This window comes from Sinocyclocheilus grahami, unplaced genomic scaffold (assembly GCF_001515645.1).
Source record: "Sinocyclocheilus grahami isolate Dianchi unplaced genomic scaffold, SAMN03320097.WGS_v1.1 scaffold1097.1, whole genome shotgun sequence".
In the NCBI taxonomy this organism is placed as follows: Eukaryota; Metazoa; Chordata; class Actinopteri; order Cypriniformes; family Cyprinidae; genus Sinocyclocheilus; species Sinocyclocheilus grahami.
Window position 1 is genome coordinate 274237 of NW_015506276.1, and position 12198 is coordinate 286434.

At 34.2% G+C, this 12198-nt stretch overlaps 2 protein-coding genes across 2 annotated transcripts; both read right to left on the reverse strand.

The window, feature by feature from the left end:
- On the reverse strand, positions 1-5873 carry LOC107566738 (glutathione S-transferase A-like). The gene is made up of 6 exons (XM_016252267.1): positions 5610-5873; positions 5394-5459; positions 1506-1611; positions 1142-1260; positions 669-757; positions 1-448 (listed from the first exon to the last, which is right to left on the reverse strand). Exons 1-6 carry the CDS (start codon positions 5775-5777, stop codon positions 316-318), a joined length of 681 nt encoding a protein of 226 aa, XP_016107753.1. The 5' UTR covers positions 5778-5873; the 3' UTR covers positions 1-315.
- Positions 5874-8709: 2836 nt separating this feature from the next.
- LOC107566733 (FH1/FH2 domain-containing protein 3-like) lies at positions 8710-11539 on the reverse strand (the record flags this gene model as incomplete). Its single annotated transcript, XM_016252258.1, has 2 exons — positions 8710-10001; positions 11350-11539. Coding segments are annotated over 2 exons (270 nt in total), but the record flags the coding sequence as incomplete, so codon positions are not given.
- Positions 11540-12198: the final 659 nt, after the last annotated feature.

The following is a 12198-nucleotide window of genomic DNA, read 5'->3' on the forward strand; positions in this document are numbered from 1 at the left end:
TTTTTTGTTGTAATGATGGTAAATATGTTCTTTATTTTGCATGAGCAGGATAAAACTTAGTTAGTCCCAAAACAATAACAGCTGTTGACATTAATCATGACAGCCACAATAACAACAAGCTTTATCTTTAAAAATGAGTTCACACAAAGCGGCCCGCTGGGTTAAAGATAAATGATTGATGTTAATTATCAAACATCAGACAAACTGAAGCTGCTGCACTGTAAAGGAGACTGATCACAGTCAAGGGTTGTGATTTAATACAGTAAGTTGAACATAAAACTGAATTAAGTGGTGTTTGGGCAGTCCTGATGTTCTTCACAGGTTCTTGAACGTGTCTTCACCCTCGGGTTTCTCCAGCCACTCAAGAGGCCAGCTGGCTTTAATACTGGGACGGTCCTTTAGCATCTTGTAGTACTCCATCAGTCTGGGACAACGCTCCGGAGGACAGCTGAAACCAGATCAAACATTAAACCAGCCTCATGAACCTTCACCTGACAGCATCAATCATTAACCCTCATAATGCATTCAAGATCTGATACTGCTTTCAAACTCAAAGAATCATTATTTTATAAACCACTCATGACATAACGCATCTGACCAACAACTTTTCATTAATGAGAAGATAAAAAAAAAAGAAAAACGCTTTATATCCAGAGCGATTCACTCACTGAAGTCGCGGGAAAAACGCGATGACGGGGAAACAAACCACATCAGCCATAGTGAAGTTCTTGCCAGCGAGGTACGAGCCTTTACCCATCTATGAACAAACACTCATCGTTAGAGAAGCTCATTATCATGCCCTCAAATACAGTAACAGCATCTCCTCTACTAATGAAGAATTGCTGCAATCAACACGTGCATTCATAATCCATTACGCTGTTGTAACGCCATTCATTTCAGAAAGAAATTTAAAAGTCATGGAGGCCAAAGTTCAAGTTCTCCCTCCATAACTCTAATCATTTTATTGCATGAACTAATGATAAGACATTAGGTTGCAATTAATTGCAAGAGCCGCCTAAAACAATGACTATCATTACATTTAGATGAAAAGAATAACTGATGAATCATTCACAATGAGACCAGCAATCTGACATCATAAATGCATGATTTATACTATAAATAAATATCAATAAAATCTGACCTTCTCCAAGTATCCATCCCACAGTTTGAGCTCGGCGATTAAACTCTCTTTATTCCTCTTCAGAGCCGATTCATGCCTCTCTCCTTCAGGAACGTACCATTCGTAGAAAGCCACGTCATCTGAACAAAAAACAGTGCATATGTTCGATCCATCAGGCTTTTACGACTCGTATAGTCTGATACAGTGAGAATATGGAGAACAAAACAGCTCAGTTTTATTCAGAGACTCAAAAATATTTGTATATATGCTGATATTTATATGATGAAATTCTGATGCTTGTGATGTAAATTAATGAGATGTTTCTAACAGTAGAGCAGATACTGACATAAAATGATCTAAATATCTGACTGTTGAGGGCACTTACACATTTTCTGCTGCAGGTTGTTGGTCTCAAGCATTCGCTGGTAGACGAGCGCTTGTTCAGCCGGGTCGTCTGGGATCAGACGGCTGCCTTGAGACTTAAACGCGCTCTAGAAACCAAAAACACACCCATTATACCACAGGAACCAGTTGAGTCCTCTGCACAATCGGACTTTGCTGCAGCCTGAAATTGAATCGACGGCAGTGACAGCAGCGGCAATCCACCTGTCACTCAATTGAATTGAAACCAAATTGATTGGTTTCGTCTGGCCAGAGGAGAACTGGCCTCCCGACTGAGCCTGGTTTCTCCCAAGGTTTTTTCTTCATTCTTCGTTCATAGTTGGGTACACTTCATTTCCAGCGATATCGCTGACTTGATTGCGCAGATACTATTTAAACTTAACTGAGCTGGATGATGACATCTCTGAATTCAATGATGAACTGCCTTTAACTGAAAATTGAGTGTTTACTATACACTTTGCATTATTGACACACTATTTTCCTATATAAATAAAGGTGACTTGACTAGTCATCAGTCTGGGATCTGTAGTGTCTGGATCTATTACTTTATTACAAAAAAGCAATTATTGTTACAACTCTTCCTTGATAAACATGTTTTTAGAGTCACTTTGATATTTTTCTTGGTGTTTAAAGTAAATAATGTGTATGTGTAACTAAACTGAACTAAGCTTTCCCACATCAAGCAATATAAACTTTAAAGATAACATCAGAACTGAGTCAGAATCTCAAATAAAGTAAAGACTGCTTTGGAAGATAAAAATAGTATCTACTCTGAACTAGAAAAAAAATGTATTTGATGATAAAAATATTGGAAACTAGTACTAGTAAGTTATTATTTGTCACTGATCCCAGTTTGATAGACAATACTTCTTTTATTTCCACTATAATCCACTGGGTTGTTATTTATGGAAACTTGTTTCTGACATGGATTTTAAAAAATGAAAAAGGTAATTGCGACTTTTTCCTCTCACAATTATGACTTTTTTCTCACAATTCTGAGTTTATATTTCACAAATCTGAATTGTGTGCAAAAAAAAAAAGAATTAAAATCGTCAAACTTCCCAGTGCCCTGTTGGTTACAGTGTTTACTTCCTTTTTAATTATATTTTTATTAAATATATATTATTTAATTATATATTTTTTAAAGGTATCTTGGAGAGGTGAGGTGAGAAGTCGCAACATCTAGATACTGGGGTGCCTCAGGGCTCAGTTCTTGGACCACTTCTCTTCTCTGTCTACATGGCATCACTAGGTTCTGTCATTCAGATTCTTTCCCTTTTAGACTTGCACTCTATTCATTTACTAACTGCTTGTTTTCTTTAATAAATAAAAAAACTAACACTAGCTTCTCTAATCTATTTGTATTCTTTTTATTTATTATACAATTAACAAAAGCAAAAAAGGCCTCTAACACTAGCTTGCTATATTCTTTTTCTATTCTATCCATTTTCTTTTTATTATATAATTAAAAAAACTTGCTGCGTGTACTGCGTTAAGCTAACCAAGACTTGTTATAGCGCTTGCGTATCATTGCTCTTTTGTTGATTTTAATTGCTTCTATTGTCCTCATTTGTAAGTCGCTTTGGATAAAAGCATCTGCTTAATAACTAAATGTAATGTAAATATTTATTTAATTGTGAAAAATACTTTGTCATCTAAAGTATGTTTATTTCACACATGTATTTGATTCTGGGTTTATATCTCGAGATTCTGAGTTTATATCGCGCTTCTACATTAATATCTCGCAATTCTGAGTTGATATCTTGCTAGAGATGGGCAATATCCTATCGTTTGCGATATACCGGTAAAAATTCTCCTCACGGTAAGAATTAGTCTTCCCGCGATAATAACGACAAAGTCTAGTTGTTGACATATTTCTGTGTGCAACAGTGGGGAGCAACATCGTGAAAGGCGGACGTGAAATTGAGGAGGCGTTTATCACTAAATGAGGAGCTCCTTCTACAATCTGGAACTGGTTTGGTCAGGGCTGTACAGTGCACAAAAAATCGATCTGAATAAATGTAGTACAGTAGCACGTGTGCAATACAGTTTGCATGTGTATGAGCCTGTTCACAAACTTGTTGTCCAAAGATATCATTTATTGACATGCTTTTTCTCCAAATTAACTTAATATCATAGTTGAGTGTTTGAAAAAACATCTTTTTGTGGTTTCATATTACAGAATGATAGTATAATATACAGTGATAAAGACTATGTCGATTAGCATTGCATAGTAAATATAATTTCCTTATAAAAATACCCAAGATTGCTTGAAGAACACAGATAAACCATATATTTTGTGCAATCGTATGTTCATTGTCTTCATGTTTTATCAGTTAAAATTTCTCTATCTCCGTTGTGTGTTTTATTCAGCAATAACTGGATACTTTGTCCATATCAGGGATTTCCTGGAGCGTCGTCAGTGCTATTACTTCTGCGATGCATGTGTGGAGTTTCTGCGCAAGAGCGCGCTCCGACTTCCAGTATGAATTAAACAGTCATTACATTACGTGTGTACTCGGTAATGCTCACAACACCCCAATTTGGGTAAAAATAGGAAAGATAATACTTTTCTCTAAAGAAACAGGATTCCCTGAATTATCGTCATTGATATCGTTATCGCAATAAATACCAGAAATGTTGTGATATATTTTTAAGCTCATATCTCGCAATTCTGATCTTATATCTCGCGATTCAAAATGAATATCTCGCGATTCTGAGGTTATATCTCGCGATTCTAAATTAATATCTTGCGATTGAGCTAATATCTTGCGATTCTAAATTAATATCTTGCGATTGAGCTAATATCTTGCGATTCTAAATTAATATCTTGCGATTGAGCTAATATCTTGCGATTCTAAATTAATATCTTGCGATTGAGCTTATATCTTGCGATTCTAAATTAATATCTCGCAATTCTGAGGTTATATCTCGCGATTCTAAATTAATATCTCGCTATTCTGAGGTTATATCTCATGATTTTAAGCTTATATCTCGCGATTCTAAATTAATATCTCGCAATTCTGAGGTTATATCTCGCGATTCTAAATTAATATCTCGCGATTCTGAGGTTATATCTCATGATTTTAAGCTTATATCTTGCGATTCTAAATTAATATCTCGCAATTCTGAGCTTATATCTCGCGATTCTAAATGAATATCTCGCAATTCTGAGGTTATATCTCATGATTTTAAGCTTATATCTCGCGATTCTAAATTAATATCTCGCGATTCTGAGCTTATATCTCGCGATTCAAAATGAATATCTCGCAATTCTGAGGTTATATCTCGTGATTCAAAATTAATATCTTGCGATTGAGCTAATATCTTGCGATTCTAAATTAATATCTCGCGATTCTGAGCTTATATCTCGCGATTCTAAATGAATATCTATCTCGCAATTCTAAATGAATATCTCGCGATTCTGAGCTTATATCTCACAATTCTGAGCTTATATCTTGCGATTCTAAATTTATATCTCACAAGTATATATCTTGCCATTCTGAGTTTAAATATCTCCTAAATCTGTATAATTATTTTTCCCCCTCAGAACTGAAAAAAAGTCTGAATTGTGATTTTAAAAAGTTGCAATTACCTTTTTATTTTTTTTATTCCATGGCGGAAATGGGCTTCCATAATCAGATGTAAAAGAAAGTCAATCATAACTAGACTAACTAAACAAGAGTCGGTTAATGTAATTTCACCCTCTCTGCAGGTGCTTACAGGTGCATTGACTGTTTCTGCTGACCATCTTATTTTCTGATAAGAATTAAAACACGTTTGGCTTGTGTGTGATCGACTGGACACTGATTTATAAGCAACGTAAGGGTTTACAAATACTTGAATTACGTAACGACACGACAGTGTTTACCTCCAGATACAGACACGCAGCAAACGACTCGTTCACGACGAGGTCTCCGTGCTTGAATGTTGGAACCTGCAAAAAAAAAAGAAAAAAAAAGTGCAACATTAAAACCAAAGTTTGGCAACTGTTCCGTCGCTGAATTAAAGCTGCATACACAGTAAACGCCCAATGCAATCATAAGAAATCATAAAGAGCAGGAGCATGCAATGCATCTGAACGCACCTGAACTCTGGGATTGAGAGCTTTCACTTCTGCACACTTGTGTTCGTTCTTGTCAAAAGACAAATGTTTGTGTTTGTATCCCTGCAGCTGCTTCTCCTCCAGCGCGATCATGACTCTCCAGCACGGCGGAGAACCCGAGCTCCAGTACAGCAGCATGCTCTGCGCCATGACCGCTAATAACGCGTTTAATTAAGAAAAAATGATGAACACTCTGCAGAACAGACCACAGATTCTGCTGCGTCACGCGCTTATAAGCGCTTTCACTGAGGGGCGGGGCCTCGCCATCTGCCGGCCTCAGATGGAACTGCGGCTCGTGTTTAAATAATCTCAATAGAGGAAATAATAATAATAATAATAACAATAATAAAGTAAAAAAAATAATACAATAAATGAAAAATAATTATTATATATAAATACACAAAATAATAATGAATAAAAACAAAATAAACAAAGAATAATTAAATAAAAAATTTATGAAATAAAATAATAATAATAAATAAACAAACAAAACAAAAAATAATGTTAAAATAAATGAAAAATAAAAATAAAATAAACAGAAATGCTGAAAAAGAAATTAAAATAAAATATAAAAAATAAAAACGCTTTAAAATGTTTTTATGTATTCAAGGGCCTGTTTAGTTTATCTATTAACTAAATATGATCAGACATGATCAGTTTATTTATTACTCTCTACAGGTGTCAGGATCCAATCAAACGCTGCCAGCTGTCTTATTTCAGAAAGGGTTTTATTGCAGGGTGTGACGCATGCAGAACAAAGTAAATAAAAAAATGAAATAATAATAATAATAATAATATAAAAATAATGCAATACTATAAATAAAAAATACATATAAATAAAATAAAAACAACAAATAACATTAAAAAAAAGAACAAAAAATGAAAAATAAAATAAACAAAAACACTGAACGGGAATGTAAATAAATACATAAATTAATAAGTAAATGGAAAAAAAACTATAAATAAAAATTGGAAAAACAATTGAACAAAACAAATAAAATAACAATAAATAAATTGAATTAAATAAAAAAAATACAGAAAATAAATAAAATAAAAAAGATTAAAATACCTGTATAGTTTTGTAATAGATCGATTACAAAACTATACAGGTATTCAAGGGCAGGCTTTAAGATGGTTTAGATCCTACCTGTCCGATCGCTACCACCTTGTTCATTTAAATGGGGAGTCATCTCAATTATCACCAGTAAAACATGGAGTGCCACAAGGATCTGTCCTAGGTCCTCTGCTATTTTCGATATACATGTTGCCCCTTGGTAATATTATTAGAAAATACGGGATTAGTTTCCACTGTTATGCTGATGATACTCAACTATATATCTCAACAAGACCAGATGAAACTTCTAAATTATCTAAGCTAACGGAGTGTGTTAAAAATGTAAAAGATTGGATGACCAATAATTTTCTCCTATTAAATTCGGATAAGACAGAGATATTACTTATTGGACCAAAAGACAGTACGCCGAATCTCGTGGATTACAATTTGCAACTAGACGGATGTACGGTTACTTCCTCTACAGTCAAAAATCTGGGTGTTATATTAGATAGCAACTTGTCTTTTGAAAATCATATTACCCATGTTACAAAAACAGCATTCTTCCATCTTAGAAACATTGCCAAGTTACGAAACATGATACCTGTGCATTCATGACCTCTAGACTGGACTACTGTAATGCACTGCTAGCTGGTTGTCCTGCATCTTCAATAAACAAGCTACAGGTACCCGTACATTAACTGAGTCAACACTGATAAGCTACCACTAAATATTGTAGAAACTTAATTTTTCTGTAAAGTTGCTTTGCAACTATTTGTATCGTAAAAAGCGCTGTACAAATAAACTTGAATTTAATTGAATAAAACAATAAAAGCATGCATTCATACAGACATGTTCTTATGTATTCAAAGGCCTGTTTAGTTGATCTATTAACTAAATATGCAGATCGTGTCAGAAACGCACAGATCCAGCTGTCTTATTTCAGAAAGGGGTTTATTGCAGGGTGTGACGCATGCAGAACAAAGTGAAAAACGTTACAGTACAAGGCCTTCAATTCTGCAAAATGAGTTCAGATTCCATGTGCTCAAGAAACGAACTAAACATTGCTGATGTTTCAGCAGGTACAAACAGACGAGTGGATCATGCAAGCTTCGTGTTCTGAAATAAAAGGCAAGTAAAAACCGAACACAATTCTCTGTTCAAACACTGTAATCCAGTTCTGCTGCTGGCGAGAGAAACGCCGAGCGTGGCGTTTATGGCTTCAGTGGTCTTCCTTAAATTAACATGTACAGAAAAAAAACATCTACAGAAATTACAAAAGAAAACAAAAGGGCATTAACATTTACAGTCTCGTTCATCGTCAAAAATACTTTCACCATGTTGTACATTTAGAATCAGAACGCATCTGATGTAGAGCTCATACAAATCTTATAAAGTCTTGTTTTCCCATATAATAATAATAATGGACGTTAAGCTGCAACAAAACCCTCAGACGATCGTGGAGGATGATGACAGACAGAACATAAAAGTAGGAGCATCCTAAAGGCCTCTGGGTTTCTGTTAAAAGATCTCAAAAACATGACTGAGTGAGTTACTGTAGTTCCTTCTGTGTCAAAGGCACATGGAAATCTGCTTTAAAACACTCACATCTCAAACAAAAGATGCTTATAGAAACCAGAGGACCAAAACAAGAAACATGTATACACGGCATTTAACCCTCACAATGCATTCAAAATCTGACACTATTTTCATATCCTAGGCCCGTTTGGACACGTAGAATCATTATTTTATAAAACAGTCATACCTTAATATTTTTTAACTAAAAACCATATTGTATCTCATCAGCAATTTCTCATGAATGCATGAATGTGGAAAAAAATTCAAAGTTTGCTATGCATGTTATTACTGCATTTAACCCTTTGTTATTCATTTAAAAATTGAGAAATTCTTTGTCATTTCAAATTACACATGGACCAGACCAAAAAAAACTAAGATGCAAAATATGTGTGTATTTTTTAAATATTGATTAGATATTTTATTGGAAAATATCATTGTATGAAATTTATTAAAAAATATATAATCTGTGAATTACCATTAACCCCTTTGGAATGAACAGAATTTAATTAAATTCCTTTGAATTTAAATCTCCTGAATAGTCCAAATGTATGAAAACCGACATATTTATTTCTAACACAACATAAATATTACTCTGAGAACTTTTAAAATGAAATAAATTCATTTTACTTTGCATAAACTTTCACTTTCGGATTTAAAATGGTCAGTTTTTCTTGCTGCAGTGGTCAATAGTCACACATATTCATGTTCACCAAAACAAAATTCAGTCCAGAAGTATGTGAGATGTGGGGAAAAGGCTAAAAATATTTTACTAATGTTTTTGGCACTAATATACCTTCATAGATTACTTTAAAGAAGGTATTTTTGACACCAATGGTTCTCCATACAAACCCGGGTCAAAAATGACCCGAACACGAAACGCGATATATCTCTGAAAGAAAAAAATTAACTATGTGTATTTTGAGGATCTTAAAGCATCTGCAAAGTTTGGATCCCTTACTAAAAACTATGCATTGTTTAGAAATTGTTCTGTATTTCTATTTCTTCTGGGTCAAAACAGACCTGAATGAATTACGAGGGTTAAAGATATAAAACTGAACTGCACAAAAATAAAATTTCACTAAGTCTGTGCGTGTTTTAAAGGTGTTTTACTGTCTGAAAACCACATCTAGGATTGTAGGATTTAAAAAATACACACATTTAATATCTGTTGAAAGTTGTCCCTCAATATTGTACATTTAACAATAAATAATCCAAAGTATCAGACCACAGTTTCACTGATCTGACCGACGCAAACATAAAGTGAACCAAGTGACCGGACATTTAAAGCCACATTTCACCGTTCCTCTATTTTTGATAGTTATAAATAGAAATAAAATTCTAATGAAACGACAGTCAAACCCTGAGATAAGTGTTCAGTCGGGGGAAAAACATCTTATTTTTACCTTTCATTGAACTAAACTGTAAAGGGATTTTACATCATCACAGTGACGGCCTGTGATTGGCTGGTGAGGCGTGTATGTAATGAGGGGGGCGTGGCTTAGAATCAAACACACAGTGTGTAGGCGGAGCTTTGCTGTATATATGACCAGTGAAAGATTCTGCAGCCGTTTCATTATTAAACCGTGTTTTTACAGATTTTCTGTTGACTTGAGATGAGTTCTACTGAAGGCAACAGCGTCAGTGTGCTTCGGACGGGACGTCCCATTACACCGGCATCTCTGATGTGTCCAATCCCAGCGCTTGAGCTTCTTCTGCGGTCAGACCGCCCTTCAGAGTCCTCCTCACTGAGACACAATGTTAGCATTAGTCTCTGCTTAACTCAAGAACACAAGAACAACTGTATCATTTTTCATATGTGAAATTATAAGGCTTCTAAATGATGAACATGATCAAAACTCACAATCTGCTCCATGCCTTCTGATTGATAGTTTAGAGTTTTTTATCCAGTAAAAGCTCTGTTAGTGTAATTGTACAAATGTCCAGCTTCAGCTGCTGCTTCTCGTGTCAAATCTTGACTGATTTTTATCAAGTAAACGTCAGAATAACTTATGAATCATAATTTTGTTCCTCTGTTGTGAACTGCTAAATGCATAAATGTGAATGTAAACGTTATATTGCTATAATCAAACTGTTCAATTCAAATAATGTTTTATTTTTGGTGTCAGATTATTGATTTAAAACTTAACATTTTGATGTTTTATTTGGATTATATATTTTTATATCCTAAGTGTTTAATTTTAACATTATTTTAATATTTTTATGATGTTATGTATTTTTATTTAGTTTTTGTCTTTTTTATTTAACATGCTTATTTTCATCTTTTATATTGTTAGTAATATTTCAAGATGAACACTAAATAATAAAAAAACACTGAAATTTAAATAAATTGTAAAAATGTAAAAATAAAATAAAGTTCTGTCTGTCTTGTTGTTTTGAAAATTCAATAAAATAAAAAAAATTATAAAATCATCAGACAAATAATTAATATAAATAAATTATTTGTGGGAAAAAAATCTGAATAAAACACTTAACATTTTTATGATTTTATTATTTTTAAGTATTTTTTATTTTATATTGTCTTTATTTTACCATTATTTATTTTAAATTTTACATGTTTACGATGTTTTATTTTATTCATTTTTTGTGTTTTTTATTTAACATGTTTGTGGTTTTATTTGTTTTTACTTATTTATGTATTATTTATTTAGATCATTTTATGTCAGTATCTGCTGCACTGTTATAAAGATCTCATTGATTTACATTACAAGCATCAGAATTTCATCATATATTATATAATAGCACTTGCATATCATTGCTCTTTTATTGATTTTGATTGCTTCCATTGTCCTCATTTGTAAGTTGCTTTGGATAAATGCATCTGCTAAATGACTAAATGTAAATGTAAATATAAATATCAACATCTGCACCAAATTGCTTGAGTCTCTGAATAAAACTGAGCTGTTTTTTTCCACCATATTCTCACTGTATCAGACTATATGAGCCATAAAAGCATGATGGATCAAACATGATTTCCTTTTATATTTTGTCTAAATGTTCAGTAAATGGTTACATTTGATAAAATTCAATTTTTCATTTAAAAAGTGAAGAGACAAACTCTGCAGCTGAACGTACGTGATTTGCGGTTCACGCGTGAGCGGCGGCGTTCGCGGGGTTGACCTCGTTCTCTGGGACTCTGAGTGGCTGATTGTACGATTCTCTCCATGATCTCGTCTGCAGCGTCGTCCGTTGCGCACTGAGACTCTTCGTTTGCTGCGGCCCATGCGGTGCGGCCTACAGAGAGACGCGAGGATGTTACACCGATTCACCTGAACGCGTTTCTACACATGAACACTGATCGTGTGTGTGTGTGTGTGCATGAGTGTGCACAGCTTAATGAGGAATAAAATATTAGAGAGTCCAGTCAGGTTTTAGAGCTGGCCATAGTACAGAGTCTGCTCTTTTGAAGGTTTCTAATGATTACCTACGAAGCAATGATTCTGGAAGCTGTGTTGGTTGTCTTACTTCTGTTAGATCTTACTGCGGCATTTGATACAGTTGATTATAATATTCTCATTCTCATTGATCATCTTAGGAACTAGGTTGGTATTCAGGGCTTAGCCGTAAAATGGTTCTCTTCTTATTTGAAAGATAGGTCCTTTTCAGTCAGTTTAGGGGATTATTCTTCTACTCTTGTGTGTGGGGTTCCTCAGGGTTCTATTTTGGGACCAATTTTATTTTCCCTTTATATGCTCCCTTCAGGTTCTATTTTTAAGAAATTTGGGATTCACTATCATTTGTATGCGGATGAAATGTATTTACCACTGAAACATGGGCATAAATGTGCCATTCAATCCCTATATGAATGTTTGACTGAGGTTTAGTGTTGGTTGGCAAATAACTGTGAGTGTGTGTTAGTGTGAGAGTGTGAGTGTGTGAGTGTTGTGTGTGTGAGTGTGAGTGTGAGTGTTGTGTGTGTGTGTG